General features: G+C 36.8%; 1 protein-coding gene across 5 annotated transcripts in view; it reads right to left on the bottom strand.

The window, feature by feature from the left end:
* The window catches only part of pdzrn3b (PDZ domain containing RING finger 3b), a 91,503-nt gene that overhangs the window by 20,272 nt on the left and 53,680 nt on the right, over positions 1–17,551 (bottom strand). Inside the window, exon 1 of one of the 5 annotated variants that reach the window (XM_079628382.1) lies at positions 1,466–1,796. The exons of the other annotated variants lie outside the window; for them this stretch is intronic. Coding sequence (XP_079484508.1) covers positions 1,466–1,537 — 72 coding nt within the window. The 5' untranslated portion in view covers positions 1,538–1,796. Of the gene's footprint in view, positions 1–1,465; positions 1,797–17,551 lie in introns of those variants that run through there. 5 annotated transcript variants of the gene reach the window in all.

Raw genomic sequence — 17,551 nt, 5'->3', positions numbered from 1 at the left:
CGGCTGTTGGGTTGTTAACAAACAGAGACCATTTATTGTTGTAGTGCTCACACAAATACACATATATATTTGCTCGGCTCTTAGCGGGAGAAAAAGCTTTTAGTCCCGCTTTCACACAGTCTGTACGATCAAAGCGAAGTCTTTCACAATAGTGACTGCTCTGTCATCAACAGCTAATGCAGAGAAACAGCCACTGTGGAATATAGTGAAAGGAGAAGACGAAGTGGCCACTCATTAGATTTACTGAAAGCACCTTCCACACACCATACAAACACCAAGCATCCCTTAGTAGGCGAGGAAGTGCTACAAATGTGGTTGTACAATCTCCCTGGATGCTTTCATGCCTGAGATCCACAAGAAGAAGCGATTCTTTTATCAGGAATTGAATAAATTAACATGTTTTAGTTTGTGTGAGCTTTTTAAATCAACAAGAAGCCCCCCATTTTGGAACATATAATTCAGATTACAATTTGTTGATACTGTAAATTTCTGTGATAATGTGTTTATGGGTGCTTATTTACATAAGTATAAGTAAGAGCATGTGTTCTGCCGTGTTCTCAGAGGCCCCCTACTGGTTTTCATCTACAGCCTCCCGGCGATATTGTGTCAGACATCCTAAAGCTGTAAGCGTCAGGATCAAAAAACCCACAGGAAATTAAATCAGAGCTGACAACAATGTCAAACAGTAACACACTGCTCACAAGGACACAGTTCATACATGATGCACGACATGGCACAGGTTCAGACATATCTGACGAATAGAAACCAAACTGTGTGTCAAACAAATTTAAAAATAAATAATTAATTTATTTGTAAGGCTATATATATATACATACATGAGCTCACCAATTAAAATTCCAGACACCTATGTTATTAAAATGTATATATATATATGCGTGTATCAATAATCTGCCAATAACCCACTTTATACAAACCAACAATGTAGCTTCAGAACTTATTATACCAAACACATAACAAGAAACAAAAGCAACAGTCATTTTTGCATTTGGCTTAAATCTAACCACGCCAAATAGATGGTCAGCGATTCACAAACAACAGTGACAATCAGCCCAAGAATGGAAAAGTAAGCTACTTTAAATAGAGATGGACTGAGACCTATACACACATCAACCCTGTAACATGACGGATCATAAACTGTCTGTCACACTCAATTCAAGCTATCCCAACTACAGTCACATAACTCTAGAATATGGACTACACAGTGCCACAACATCACTCTTCATTCAGTCAGAAAATACTTTCATAAATATGAATGAATTAAATGTTTGTATATTATTACAAATGATTGATAATCAAAAACAACTCAACATGACCATGAAATAAAGTCCACTAAGATTCATGCATGGGTGCCACCTTGAAGTTATCATACATTATTCATAAAATGATTGAGATTAATTCCAACGAACAACTTCCTGTGAGAGAAAAAAAAAAAGAGATCGGTTACCTGGCATACTTCATACAGGAGTTTGTATTGCTCTTGAGGCTTCTGTAGAGTACAGACTCTGCACCCCATCATGGACAGATCAGACCATCTAGTTTTTCTCTTGGAGGAGAGCAGGAACTCAGTGCGCTCCCTCCCTCTGGCTCTCTCTCTCTCTTTCTCTGTCACATGTGGCTGCCCTCTTGACCATACACCTTTTCTTTTCTCTTCCTCCTCCGTCAGTGTTTCTCACTTCCTTTGTTCTGTAAGATTTGCACAAGCTCTCCAGCCAGCATTATCATTCAGTATGAGTGTGTGTATGAAGGTCTGAGTCAGTCCCCTCTCTGGATCAGTCTGCTTACATCGGCAACACTACTACTTATGCACGCCCACTCATGCATATTAAGCACCGCCTCATTTAATATTCATAAGGGGGCTGTCCTACAGTGCTGCTGTGTGTAAATGGTGATTTGGGTGCATTTAAGTCTGCCAAAGATTCATTTATTACTCGTTCCACCTGATGTGTAAACGCAAAGGCATTATGCCAACAACGACGACTGTCGAATGGGGTCTGATAATTATGCAAATTGAAATCATTTGAGACAACAATTGTTAATGCAACAAAAGAGAAGCACTCAAGTAAGATTTTCTTTTCTCCACAAATATAATTTTTCAATAAATTATAAAAACAATGAGCAGAGTAAACATTCAGTTTTGTCTTTATTTCTGTGACCTTTGGTATACATCATGCATGAGGACTATAAAATAATAATCGGGGAAATCCTTAGCGGTTTTTAATAAGTGGGCTAACGACCAAGCAAACAAATCTAAAGACTGAATGTTTCCTTTCACCTCAACGACCAGGCTGAGGTGACTGATGCAAAACGACACTGTGCTTTTGGTTCCACGCTAATGTGTGAGTTGCCCTTTACGGCACCATAGCTGACAATAGGGCAGTGCAGACCTGGCATCGGCCATGTCCAACACCGTGGTGCCACTCAACCAACCAAACATAAGTGCCAATTAGAAGAATGTCGAACTGTGCTGGGGCAGTGTTACTTATTCACGCAAGGGGAACTAAGATATCGTTTCATTCACTAATGGGGCATTGCTGTACTACAAGTTGCTAGTAGGCACTCTTACTCGATAAAAACGTAATTTGCATAAAGTTAAACTCTGCTCAACTTTGTCAATCATGTTGCCAATTCTGATTGAAAATTAATGACTACTGCCAAGTGCGCTCCTTAATTCAAAAACACAAACTGATCTATACAAAATGGATAAATCATTCATTTTAAAAAGATACCAATGAATTTAGGCATTACAACATTATAATGTACAGCATGATTTGATAAAGATTTAATTTATTAGTGTTATTAACTTACTGTTTTTAAAAATAAAATTTAAGCAATGACACAAAGATCATCTAAATGCATTTATACAATTAAATATCCAATATCATTCAACAATGGCCGATGTATTGTGCGTCTCTAGTGGTCTAGAAGTCAAGAAACAACAAGAGTTGATATCAATTGGTATTTCAAATGCAATATATAGAGGAATAAATAGAGCATGTTACTTTATGGCATGACAGCTGAATGTCTGTCCACATTCCATAAACACGTTTTGCAGGCCAAAGATATCAAAAATGGCTTGCCTTATTGTATATTCAGGGTTATCAGATAAGAAAATATTATTTCAGACGCGAGTTTAAGCTGCCTCTGCCCTGTTTGAGCGATCATCTCACTGACCGGGAATGTCATGAGGGAGCAGCACAGGAAGGTAGTTGGCATGGACCATCCTTTCCTACCAGTCTCTGAGAGAGGAACTAGGATGAGAACTGAAGTGTTTCTACAGTATGTATGTTTATGTTTAATCTGGTGGCAGTGGTGGGAATTCCTCTGACCAGATGTTTCCATATGATACTTAACTCTCCCAGTTTCCTGCCATTTCAGTCTAGCTCCATAGGATTATTCCACTCCCAATGTTTACATCATTCCTGGACCGTCCTGTTGTCCTCTCTCAATGCAAGCATAATCCCTTTCCAACATCTCTGGTTTTGGAATGATTGACAGCCCTGAACGTTTGAGATCAAATGATATGTTATAAAAGCTCCTGGAGAAAACAAAGGACTGCAAGAAGCATCATGCCGAGCAGATGATAAGGGTTTGGTTTATTTGAAGGCACGGTACCATCATTTGGATGTCATTCTTTCTTTTTATCATCTTCATTTTTCTATCTTCCATCCCTAGAGGTATTGTTTGGCCTTGGTAGGAGCGTGTATGGATTAGCCTCTGACCTGCTTAAGGCTGAAATGATCGAAGAGATTTACAGACTCTCGATTGATCTCACCTCCAGCAAGAAGATTACAATATAGGCACGACTCTCATACATTCAAACTTATACACTTGCACACACAGAATAACACCAGTGACAAGAACGACAATAATAAATAGCATATATATATGCCTTTGAATATTTAAATATTTTACATCATTAAATTAATTTTACACATTTACTTATTCTGAATTTGTTGAAATTAAATTAATATATCATTATTTTAATGCCGACAAGATTGCTTGATTAATTGTGATTCATTATTCTAATCTACCGACCACTCAACTACATACAAATGAATACGTTGTACACATATTCGTCATGGTAACAGTTTGCTGTTGTGCCAGCAGAACACTTCGCATCCTTCCCTAGGGAACTTATTTTTTTTACCAGACATTTGATATTTAAATTCTGGAAGAAAAGCAGCAAAAAAAAAAAAAAAAGATAAAAGAAAAATATATATAAAAAAATGGCCATTAGTGAAAGTAGGACTCCTGTTGCCTGAGCCAAACAAAAGAGGCAGCCCAAGTCACAGATAATGATGTTTCTCGGGGTGTCACGAGCCACATGGGAGGTGGAGGAAGGGCCAGAGAGGAGGTGAGTTGACAGGAGGGGGCGGCGGCTACATCACCCCCACTTTAATTAAGACAACACCGGCACTGGGAGAGCACTGCCGTCCTGCCCGGGGTTTAAGCTCTGATGCAAACATTTATATTCATCGCCTGTTCCTCCAGATGTCTCGCTGTGGCCCCATTGGACCCGGTTTAACAGTTGTCTCTGTTGATGTTTGTAACAGCCACAACAGGGGGGGCAAGGATTCTTTGTTTAAAAACCACACTTTGAATCCAACTCTAAGGAGGTACTTGCATTCATTACAGGTTGCATGTTTACATCAGTCAGTATTGTATTATTTTTATATAGTTTTATATGACATTTAAAATAAAGAGAACTCTTCGATATTTTTATATAAATCTTTATATAGTAATATCGGTATAAATAACAGCAAACAATACTCGTATAACAGTGACCACTAGGGCTGGGTTAAAAACACAGATTACTCGACTTTAATCGATTCTGATTTTGAAGAACCGATATCGATTCTTAAATCCCAAGAATTAATCTTTCAGTCTATGCTGTTTTCAGTTCATGCATGAACAAAATTGTAGCTTTGTTACATCTTATATGAAACAACTTTTAAATTCTCTTAATTTTATTAAGAATTTCTAAAATAAATATCATGTTGGCGCTCTTTATTGTGGCATAACAGATCGCTGATCAAGCAAAGCGGCAGCACTTGAACCAATAATCTATTTCCCTTCCCTAGTAACAGCACAAAATAAACTTCAATGAACATCAGAAGGTATGTTGAAAGATAAAGTACAATTTACAGAAATCTGTACACTGCCAAAAGACATCAATAAAAAAAGCTTGTAAAAAAATGTCACGTCATGTTATATTTACCTCAAAAGCCATTCAAAACTGGTTAGTCAGCTGGATTTTTTTTTTTATTTAAAAAATATTTTTGCTAAATATATACACTTTAAAACATATTCATTGTATCTTAAACCTTAACCTGCTTTTAAATCTGTCATGTATTTAGGAGTCAAAAAAATGAGTAGAAACATAATTATGTCATTAATACATTTTTAATCAAGATTGAATCCAACTGAAATTAACCGAATTGTGAAAATTGTGTCATTTGGATCTGGTATGTAACATAATTTGTATGCTGGTAACTCAAACCATTAACAAATCAGCAACAATGTTCAATATGGAATTGTTCACACTCTATTAGACTATTGGAAAATATTGTTGGTCTAACATGTGTTTAAGTGGATTCAAAGTAATTAATATATCTTATAAACTCAATAACTCGACTAAACTAACCTGGAACACCCCTTGTTTCTCAGTGACTGATAATACACGGCAAGCTGTGTCTCCCTGCAACTTGAGTTGGAGATCAGAGTTCAGCCCATGTTTGGTTGGGAGTTAATGGAGCCGTGCCCCGGCATTTCTGACGTACCACTAGGCTAAATGTCACACTATCACTCTCCCTACCGGACAGTTTAAGCTCTGTGAGGAAGAGAGAGAGATTCAAAGGTGCTCATCACACTTTTATAGCGGGGTAGAGTTTAAAGAGCAAGATACTGTTAGAAATGGTGGGGGATGAGAGGACACTGCAGTGATGGACAGATCGATGATGAGAACGTGATAAAAATGAAAGAGAAATCTTAGCACCATATCACTCATTTTTAACAGTTTCTGAAATGACACAAGCTTGTGTTTCAATGATGCAGAATAAAGTATCATTTTATATAGAAATAAATTATATTTCAGTATCATCAAGTACCAGCCGGTCATTATCGCAAAATAAACCTTGACCAAATAAAAAAAAAAGCACAAAAAAATATTATTTTAAGATAATATGACATTGAACTGACAATTCTACCTTGTATGAAGTACCTCATGCAGTTTTGACAGTCTTTGCTTGTTAGCAATGCAAGGTCAAATGAAGAACTGGTTATTTGAATAAGTACAGCATTTCTTTACTCTAGAAACACTATATAACAACTAATGTTTTATGTATTTGAGGAGCGGAGAAAAGTCAATAATACCGTCTTAAATAGCCTGTGCATAGCACTTCAGTTTTTAATAACATGAGATTTTGGCAAAATGACAGAAAAAACTGAGCGCCCACATAGCTACAATAAACTTAACCAGCAAGTTGATGCAAACGTACATAATTCTCCTCATAACTCCATTTGAGCTTAATTTAAGTCAAATGTTAATAATCTAATGACACATGGAAGCGTCTGACATATACAGTATAAAGCCTTAATATCAACTTTGACAACACTTGTTTAATTATTTAAAAAATGCAGTGTTTTTTCATGAAAAGTAGCATTTTTGAAGATACAAGGTGACGATATTTCCCTAATAGAAATATACATTTTTTTTGTTGCTTTTTTATTAACTTAATGAGTTTATTTTATTTTTATTATACATTTTAGCTTTTTACATTTTTATTTATTATTTTATTTTACAACAAAACTACACAGCTATAAATGTAACTCCATACATTCATAAAAAACATTGCAATTCAATGTTTAACCCTAACCCTACCCTAAATGTTCATCCAATTGATGATGGATTTGTAGCTTAACACATTCTTGCTAATGCTTTTATCAAAAGTAATTTTAGTAAGTTTGATAAAACAATGTCTATGTTAGCGTTAAGAGTTGTTGCAAAATTAGCTGATGTCACCAAGATGATGTTGAAAAAAAATACAGAATATTATATATATACATATACACACACACACATAAAGAGGGAGAGAGAGAGAGAGAATCTGTGTGTATTATATTGAGAGAGAGAGAGAGAGAGAGAGAGAGAGAGAGAGAGAGATAGATAGAGAGAGAGAGAGAGAGAGAGAGAGAGAGAGAGAGAGAGAGAGAGAGAGAGAGAAAGCAATATCTCCAGAAGCCATCAAGATATCTCACAACCGAGGCACAAAAGCACACACCTGAAACTATTAAGACACCGGCAACCATTTGGAAGGATTTTTTTCCTAAAATGGGGTTGAGGACTCATAATAAATGAAGAACTGATAGTGAAAAGCTGTCAGACTCCACGCTGAAAGGATAAAAACGGATTTAGATGTGAATAAATTGGCAGAGGTGATGACAGAGGTGGGACTTAACTGAGGTAAGTTCATTCTCAGCCTCTGACTGGCACATCTAATATGTCTTCGGCCATGGCTGGATTCCAGCGAGCAGTCATTCGCCCCCGCCGGTACAAAGCGGAATTAACGACTATAATAAGGGCATTAAAATCAGGGTCTAACCTTTGCCACAATAAAACCTCCTCTCTTGCAAACCCAACCCTAATAAAACAATATTTACGGTTCATTATCTAAATGCCATGACATTCCTAACTCCCAGTGCTTGTCACCACCACTATTAGACAGGATATTAAAAGATTTGATATTCAGCTCGTGGCTCTTAATGCGCTGGGACTGGGAGCGAGTTTTATCAAGCGTTTCACAAAAGCAACGTTGCTTCTCGATCAGTTTCGCAGTATTTTAGAGTCACTTAATCTGATTATACGGCAGAATCAACAACATCTGATCTTACATTAGCACAGGCATGATCTGTAGTGGTTGAATGAGGTGATTTATGAATTTAGACCTTGGCATGACAGTCAGTGGTCCTCATTAGATCTGCTATCTTCATTTAACATGTGTTTTTACCCAAAGTGGCTTAGAAATAAACAAAAACTATTAAGTTATAAATCATTGTTTAAATATCCCAAAAAGGACAGCAGGGGCCATTGAGGTTACACAAAAACCTTAACAACATCTAAAAAAAAAAAAAAAAAAAAACCCAGTCAGAGATGATTACATAGAAAGAAGAAGAAGAAAATAATCTGTTTAGTCTTCCAAGCATTTACGCACTGCAAGCCGATCAGGGAATTTTTAAGAGATATGTCCTCTACTACAGGCTTTTGGGATTACCTCTGACATGCCCTGTACATTTCTATTCTGATTACTTATTTATGGGATTTAAAAAAAAAGAAAAAAAGAATTTCAAATGACTGCCAGATGTTGTCTTTTATGAGCTCTATGGGTGATCGGGATGCTGAGCCATGTCTATAATGTACCATTTTCACCTTTATGACTTTGAGGACACCACTATAAAAAACAACAGCAACAACAACAACAAATCTGTACTGCTACCCAAGCTTCAAAGTATGGTAGCACAGAACTATTTTTCAAATGGTGGTATTGTACTTTTTTGGTGAACAATTCACTTAAATATAATTTTATGTATGACAGCTTGCTAGCCAGGACATTAATTTGAATAAAATGTTTTGAAGTTATGTTTGCAATAACATATAGTAACGCCATACAAACGGCATATTTTAACTGTGGTCTTACCAGGAGTTTCATTAAATCATTGAAGTATATAGAAACTATACTACTTCTAAAGTCACCATGAAATCAAAATGGACACATTTAATTTTAATTGCAGTGTTTATTATGAATGATTTATCTGCGTACATTTTTTTAAAGGAATTCATGTGCTCTCGTGATCTTTAATCAAAAACATTAACGTCTCCTCCCCCTCGCAACATCATCTCTTCTCTGATACGGTGTGCACCGACTCAAGGGCTGACCAATAATCCTTTCTCTCCAGCAACCGGTCACTCACATGAGATCGTAGCAATTGGCAAATGACAACAATCCAACGAACAAATCAAATCCTCATGGACAACATCAAGTCTACATTTTTTCTCATTCAAGAAGACAGTTTCACTCAAATAAACACTACCCGGCCAAAATAGCAAAAAAGTTGCTGTTTGGATTTAAATAGGCAAATGCTTAAGAAACAAATTATTGGATCATTATTGCAGTGATTTTTATGTTTCTACCATATTATATGTTTGGCAACAGTTCTAACACTAACTGATGGAGTGTGTAGCTTTCCATTTCTTAAACAACCATGTAGGAAGACACATCATGGTTATATTCCAGGATGACAATGTCAAGATTCATCAGGCTCAAATTGTGAAAGAATGGTTTAAGAGGGAGCATGAAGAACAATTTTCACATATGAATTGGCACCTCCGAGTCCAGACCTTAAACTCATTGAAAGTCTTTGGGATGTGCTGGAGAAGACTTTACAGAGCGCCTGACTCTTGCATTGTCAATACAAGATCTTGACCAAATATGGATGCACATCTAGATGTCATCATTGACTCTTCAAGCATTTGCCCATTTAAATCCAAACATCAACTTTTTTTTTTTTTTTTGGCCGGGGAGTGTACGTCACAATAGAAAAATAAAGATGATCACAAATTCAAATTCATACTGAACATAAATGCTCCAACAGGGTCTACAATATCCGCTCACTTTGTGCTATCGCACTTCCTGTTTGTATTTTTCTCCAGACACATCCCCTTCAGACAATACAAATCTTGTTAGTGAGTCGTTTCAAATTAGATAACATGTCAAAGTGTAATCAGATAACAATCAGTGCAATTTATCAAATCTTCACCCTGGATTTGCCTCTCCGCATTGAAACACAGTCGTCTATGGGTTTAGACTGCGGTCTCTAATCATTTTAGCATTCATGAAAAATTCATTTGTAACAATTTCCATTATTTAATGTCTTATTTTCCAAAAGGTTAGCCAATATTGACTTCAGAAGAATATGCATGAAAAGGGGGGAAAATATTTTTTGTTGAGTCGAATGTATTGTAAATCATCACTCGATTTTTGTAAAAAACAAACAAAAAAAACATCAGATTAAACAGCCTTATTAATTCACGAGTGCGAATGGTGCGAAACTATGTGTGGTAAAAACTAACAAGTGCTTTAAAGATGTTTTCAAAAGCAGAAGAACAGAGACAAAAGCTAATCAATACTGTCATTTGGGAGCTTTTGAGTGTATTTATTGTTTCTTTCAAATGTCTTTAAGAAAATCCACCAGCAACAAAGCGCCAGTTTCCCCATTAGAGAACGGCGCAGTGTTCCCTTACTCCAGGGTTATTAGCGTGGCTCTAATTCCCTAAGAGCTGTTGTCCCCATACAGAGCTGCCTGTTTGTTTGAAGATAATTTTACCCTAGTCTTCACATAGCCCCTCTTTCCTGGGCTATGGTTGTATGAGGCTTTTAAAAAGACCCCAGGTCCTATAATTTTCATCCAATTCAAACTTCATTTGTGCTGAAGTACTCTGCAAATGCTGTCATTATGGCATACAATACTGCGGCTCAGTTAGAGGGGCATCAGACTCCATTAAACAGGGGAACAGAGGAGTGTCTTAACCTTCGGCTGTCAGACAAAGAAATAGCGTGAGTGAGTGAGTGAGCAAAAGAGTGAGAGAGAGTGTGTTTTGCAAATAGAAAAATGAGCATCTCCACCAGCCAATATGTGCCACGCAGTTGCTAACACATACACAAACAGTTCAATGCCTAAGGGGATTCTCTGTGTGTGTGCTAACAGACGGATACCTCCTAATGAGTGTTAAGACATTAGCCTATAGATAGGACAGTTTTATGTCGTCTGAAGAATCACAGGGAACAGTTTATGTGAAATATACGTAGGTTTATGCACAATTAACTCCTAACACACAAACACTAGAGAAGAGGGTAGACATTTACCTCAAGAATACTGTTCAATTAAATAAACGATCAATTCACACACACACACACACACACACACACACACACACACACACACACACACACACACACACACACACACACACACACACACACACACACACACACACACTAAACAATATTATGTTAAATATAGATATTAATCAATTAAATAATACCAAAAATTAATACAAATAAAATGTTAATTAAATTCTAAATACAATTGACTAAATGCAATAATATAATATAATATATTTTAATTAAAATAGATCTTAATATATTTTATATTAATTTCTTACATAAAATATTATATTAATAAATGCAATGTATTATCACAATTAAACAGTATTATTTATTAAATCATAATTAAAGGACAATGGTAAATAAAAGAATATTTTTTTCTAAAAGTTGTAAATTCATTTACTGATTTTTTTTTTTTTTTTACAAAATGGACTGGAAGGGGTAAGGGAGACAGAGAAACACACGGAGAGAAGAATTGAACGCAGCGTACCACACTCAACTTTTCCCCATAAGCCATCAAACACTTTCAGTTCAAGGCAGGTTTAAGACCGAACCTCATACACAGAGAGGATTCCTCACGTAACCCAGTCTCCATGGAATATAAATCACTGCTTCCCTCTCTGAATTTGCCTTTTCTAATGGAGTCATAGTCAGTGAGGCATATCCTCTCTCTCCAGACTGCCTTTTCTGTCACATGTTTTCAATTACTATTGCCAGAACACACAAAGAGCACCAGTGCCATAATTCAATAAGGACACAAAGGGAAGAGGGCAGGAGGAGCCCCCCTCATTGTCACCGTAACGGGTGAGTGACAGTGGCCGTTCTGCATCTTTCTCCCAGAAACCATAACAATGAATTCTAACTTTGTACCCGCCATTCAAATGTTGACACTGGGACCTCACAGGGCCTTCAGGGGTTGTGTGTGTTATATGCGAGGGTGTGTGTATAGATGTGTGATGGGGCGGAGAGAAAGGGTCTTTGACCATGGCCCTCTAAAACAGCCGCCTTTTTAAAAAAAGACACACACTTGGCAGCTGATCCACAGCTCTCACATATACTGAAGCAGAACAGCACACAAAATACAATAATTGATGTATAACATATATTAAACGAAGCTCTACACTTTAAATAATTCATAGCCTATCTCATGCCAAAATGCCCCAATCAAATTAGCTCCTACATGTATATTTAGCTCCTGGGTGTATTTATGAATTAAAGCTATATTAGTGAACCAATCCTTTAACTGTAGTGTGCGGGCCTGTTCACATCTTGTTTGATGCAACCAAACAACGCAAATATTTGAACTTTTTTTTTTTTTTTTTTTTTTTTTGCAGCTACTATATATTCATGGCAAATCTGATCTATCCAAGTATTTTAAAATAAATAAATACCAGAACAAATTGTTTGGCATTAAAACAAAAGTATTCAAATTTCAAAAATTCAAAAAGAATTGAATTATCGTAGTATATAATATACAGTATGAAAGAGTTTTTAGATACTTAAAAATAAAGGCTTTTTTGACACCCATAGTTCCATGAACAACCTTTAACATAAATGAAAACTTTCATTCTTTATAGTGGAAAAGGGTTCTTTATATCATTAATATGCTCCACACTCAAGAAAAATAAGGTTCTTCTGTGGAATTGCTGTGAAAACCCACTTTTGGAACCTTTATTTTAAAGAATAGAACCAGCTTAAGGTGCTACCCAGTTTTATATGGGTTCTAACTGGTCAAATCAGGTCCTTAATGGTCTTTATCTGGTCTAAAGTGGTTTATCAGCGAGACTACCAATAGGTGGACGTGGACCTGGCAGACAATCTTGATGAAGTATATCACTCTGGATGAGAAAACAGCAACCATGTTACAAAAAACAGCTTAAACTATGGTCTGAATGATCCAGCAGAGATATGAATGAAGCAGAAATATGAACAAAGTAAACGGTTCAAATTATAATTCCTAAGGATCAATGAAAAAACAAATAAAACATGTAGGCTATCTATGTCTATGCATATTATCCATAAATTAAGTCAAAACTAGACTAACAGGTGTTTCATTGAATATGGTATCCACCATCATATTGATTCAGAAAGGATATAGTGTGCCTACAATCTCCTAAACCAACCTGGTCCATTTGTTACATCAAATTCCCTCATCCTCTCTTTCTTTCTTTGTTTTTCTCGTTCTCTCTCAGTGGGGAGTGAGGAGTGCTGTTCTGCTCAGTTGTATTAGTGTCTCGGGCACGATGGAGATTCATTACTAAGAACTCTACTTTGATGTTTCTTCACAGCTCACCAAACACCAGCCCCCCCTAATGTGACAAACAGGTGAGCATCTCTCTCTCTCCCCACACACACACACACGCACGCACGCACCTTAACCTGCTCATCATATTCCATGTTCACCAACAAAACCAATAGTGAATAACAACCATATGACATATGACCTCAAACCTAACTAAAAGAAAGTCTCGTTGCTGCTGTGGTCTTTATGCAAGTCAGAGCTTAAATTACTCCATCAGAGAGAGCGAGAGAGAGAGAGAGAGAGAGAGAGAGAGAGAGAGAGAGAGAGAGGTCTGTGTGTGTGTGTGTGTGTGTGTGTGTGTGTGTGTGTGTGTGTGTGTGTGTGTGTGTGTGTGTGTGTGTGTGTGTGTGTGTGAAGTGGGCCTTTTGTTGATCTGTAATGCGATTATCATGACGGCTTCACTGTAGAACCAGGATAGGCAAAATGGCAGGTTCAGCCATCATGAACTGACCAGTGCATCAGCAAAAGAAAAGGTTCAGCTGAACAACAGAGATTAACTCAAGATTATGTCACAAATCCAATCGGGTGACCTGTGATTTAATGCACCGATTTCTTTTAATCTTATTCACTGATCTGTCTGTACTGCAATTTTAGAACGTTGCAACCATACAACTTAAGAATTGACTTGTTAAAAGTCAAAGCTACGATCTCTCCCGAGCAAAAATCTTGGTTTCACACTCAATGAAATTTTCACACCCAACATACGATGAACTAATACAAAAAAGATGAATGGGCATATCATTATCCATACTTGTATATGGATTGTCGATGTAAGCAGATACGAGTACATGGAAATATAATTTTAGTTCAGAATCAAATTCTGATCAATTATATCACTTTAAAGTGTTAAGATTAGAGCTTTATAGATAGTAATGATAGAATAACTTATTTTTGAAGTTTTAGCTCCCCCTATAGGTAGCAAGCTTTAGCAAGCCCCACAAACAGTGGCGTGACCAAATATCCATGATTGGGAAGTTAAGGGTCATTACAAACACATTTGACTGACCACTATTGTGAACATTGGGGCAACTACAACTCCAATAGTAAAAAATGGGGAGAAAAAACAAAACAGTTTTAACTCATGTAATATAATATTAAAGGGTTAGTTCACCCAAAAATTAAAATTCTGTCAGTAAATACTCAACCTGATGTTGTTCCAACCCCGTAAGACTATCCTTCATCTTCGGAACACAAATTAAGATATTTTTAACGAAATCTGAGAGCTGTCTCACTCCTTCATAGGCTTCTAGGCAATTTCATTCTGCCGGTCCAGAAAAGTTAGTAAAAAACATTGTTAAAATAGTCCAAGTGACTACAGTGGCTCAACCTTAAGTTTATCAAGTGAAGAGAATACTTTTTGTGCGCAAAAAACAAACAAAAATAACTACTTTATTCAACTATAAATTTTTTGTCCGTGTGGGCCTCTGACGTGAGTTCACGAGAGCGCCACGACGACACATGCACGAGAACTGAGATCTACCTAAAAAGTTATTAGAAATTGTGAAAACATTATTGGTTATTTACCCATTGTATGTTTTTTTTATATAAATACATAGGGGTAAATTCAGATTGATTTGGGACACTTTTCCCCAGCCATCTCAATGGCAAAAAGTGTCCCAATTAATCTGAATTCACCACATATGGATTGTCGACCATGATGTGGCTCGTCTGTAGGGCAGGCTCCAATATTCATCCAAAACATAGACCTCTATATAAACTGAATCAATAATGATTTGTAAATGTGTTCAGCATAACAAATATTTTCAGATTTTCTAGAGACTATTTTCAGACGTAAAGTGAGCAGGATATTAATTTAGCGTATGGCTTCGGCATGCATGTATCTACATTTACATTACATTTATTCATTTAGCAGACGCTTTTATCCAAAGCGACTTACAAATGAGAAACAATAGAAGCAATTCAACTAGCAGTAGGACAACAGTATGTAAGTGCTATGACCCTTCACAGTACAATCCAACACAATAATTATTTTTTATTTTTTTAGAATAAAGTTAGAAGTTAGAATAGAGAAGGAAGTGTTAGTATTAATGGATCAAGTGCTGCCGAAAAAGATACGTCTTCAGCTGTTTCTTAAAAATGGCTACGGACTCAGCAGCTCTGGCTGAGTTAGGCAGATCATTCCACCAGCAGGGAACAGGGAATCTAGCGGGGATACTAGTGAGTGCCCTTTATCAATACAGCCTACACAATGATTCTTGTGAAAAAAAAAAAGATATTTGACTACACCTCTTCTAACCAAGGTGAATCGTAGGTGTGAATATGTTGAGAGTGTGAAAGAGGGTGAGAGAGGAGGAAAAATGTATGTCTGTGAAAAGAGAGTGGAAAGTTGACAGTGTCCGGGAGTTTATGGCAAACTGAGAATCTGTGCAAATAGTTTCAACAAGAGAGCAAATCCCAGACAGACAGATAGAGAGAGAAAAAGAAAGAGAGAGAGAAAGAGAGAGAGCAGGTGGAGGAGTTCTACTGTTTGCTTGCTACATTCAACAGCATCTCATAAATCTTCCCTGCACTCATCACAACACACACAACACTCCTCAGGATGTCGGTTATTCCCTGCTCTCCCATGTGATTCCCTCTTCATCCTTATTGAAGGTTCTTTCTTTACCGGTCTCGAAGTCTGTGATCTTTTTGTCTTCCTCACACTCTTTCTTTCTATGCTGTTCTGCTTTCTCCCCTCGCTAGGAGGATTTTCCTCATCTATACTCACTCCACTCCCTCTGAATCTCTCTCAAATATCATTCTCACGAAGTCCATCTGGACATACAGTGTGTGAATCTGAGTGTAACTCTACTCACAGGAGATGTCAGACCGCCAAATATCCCAACAGGTCTTCCTCTCATCAACACTCACTTTCCCAAAAGCTACTGTACCTCTCTCAGTAAGAACAATAAGAATCTGTAAGTGTTTGTGTGTCTGCAACCACAGAATCTCTTCATAAGGCAACCAGGAGCAACACCAGTTCAAAGGCAAACTGCTGTATTGTCAGCATTTACAGTCAAAAAGGATACAAATCTATTAAAATAAGATGGATTGTGCTAAATATGGAGATTATATTTAAAATGATATCAGGAATAAATCTGAATATTCTCCCTGGTTCTAAAACACGCAGAAACAATTGTAAAACCATTTCTATCACTTCTGCCTGCATTCTTCTCCAACATCTTTAGACAAAGACAAATGGGCTCCTCTCCACAAAAGCCCGGCTGATCTTTCTCTTCACTGTTTGTTGAGTTAAACACAGCCCTTGAGGCAAGCAAAAGAGCATTCTGTGATGTCTGCTGGTTGTTTGGGGTCAGACACAGAACAAATGTAAGTGTCTGCTCTGAGCTTGACCCTCAGATTCCTCAAGCCATACAATAGTACATTAAACTTCACAAACACTGTCAGAAACCGCAACAGTCTGCCTGACAATTCAAGCTCTTCAAACGCAGACAGGCCCTATATTAAACACAATGACTCTCAGAAAAGAAAGTTGGCGACGAGAGATAAAAGCCTTGTGAATCATGCAGCGTAAAGCCACCATACAATGACAGCTGCACTAAACTGATCAGTTTTTCTCCACCAAGTATGTGGTGATGAGCTTTGTTATTGTTGAACTGAATTGTTAAGGCCCGTTCTCACCACGAACGATAACTATATCGATAACTATATTAGCGTCTAGCGGATGAAGTTAAGAGTTTAATGTATAATGACCTTTACAAAATCTAATGTGGTGATTTCATAACATGATATACTGCACATTCATATAAAATTGCATTTATATGGTACTCCAATGTAATTCAAAAGAATACCATGGTATCATTTCACTATAATAGAATTTCCCCGAAAAACATGGCAATACCAATTGATTGGAAAGCGATTATAAGTGTTGACAAAAGCAAACCAGCGGCAATTTGCAAAAGAGTCAAATTAGTAAGTGTAAATACAAATGTAAGGTCTTATATCTTTTAAACACTCACTTAAATAAATAACATTTTGTAAACACTTTCTAAAATATATATATCATAAATATTAGTAAGTTACTATGGTAACTTACTACTATAAGTTTGTTTTATGGACATGGTAATGGTAATTTTTTTCCATACATTTTTATAACTACTTTTTTACAATATGGTTATTCAACCAAGAATCAGTCATTAAACTGCAATTCAGGTAAATCAATTCTCGCCCAAATAAAATGCTGTGAGTGCTTGAGGTTGCTGAAAAACTGATTTGTCCACTAGAGGGATCTCCTCTCCTCCGGTCTAATTCCTCTCCTGTGGAATGG

This window comes from Phoxinus phoxinus (genome assembly GCF_949152265.1).
Source record: "Phoxinus phoxinus genome assembly, chromosome: 11".
Taxonomy (NCBI): Eukaryota; Metazoa; Chordata; class Actinopteri; order Cypriniformes; family Leuciscidae; genus Phoxinus; species Phoxinus phoxinus.
This window is presented reverse-complemented; position numbering and strand designations above follow the sequence as displayed.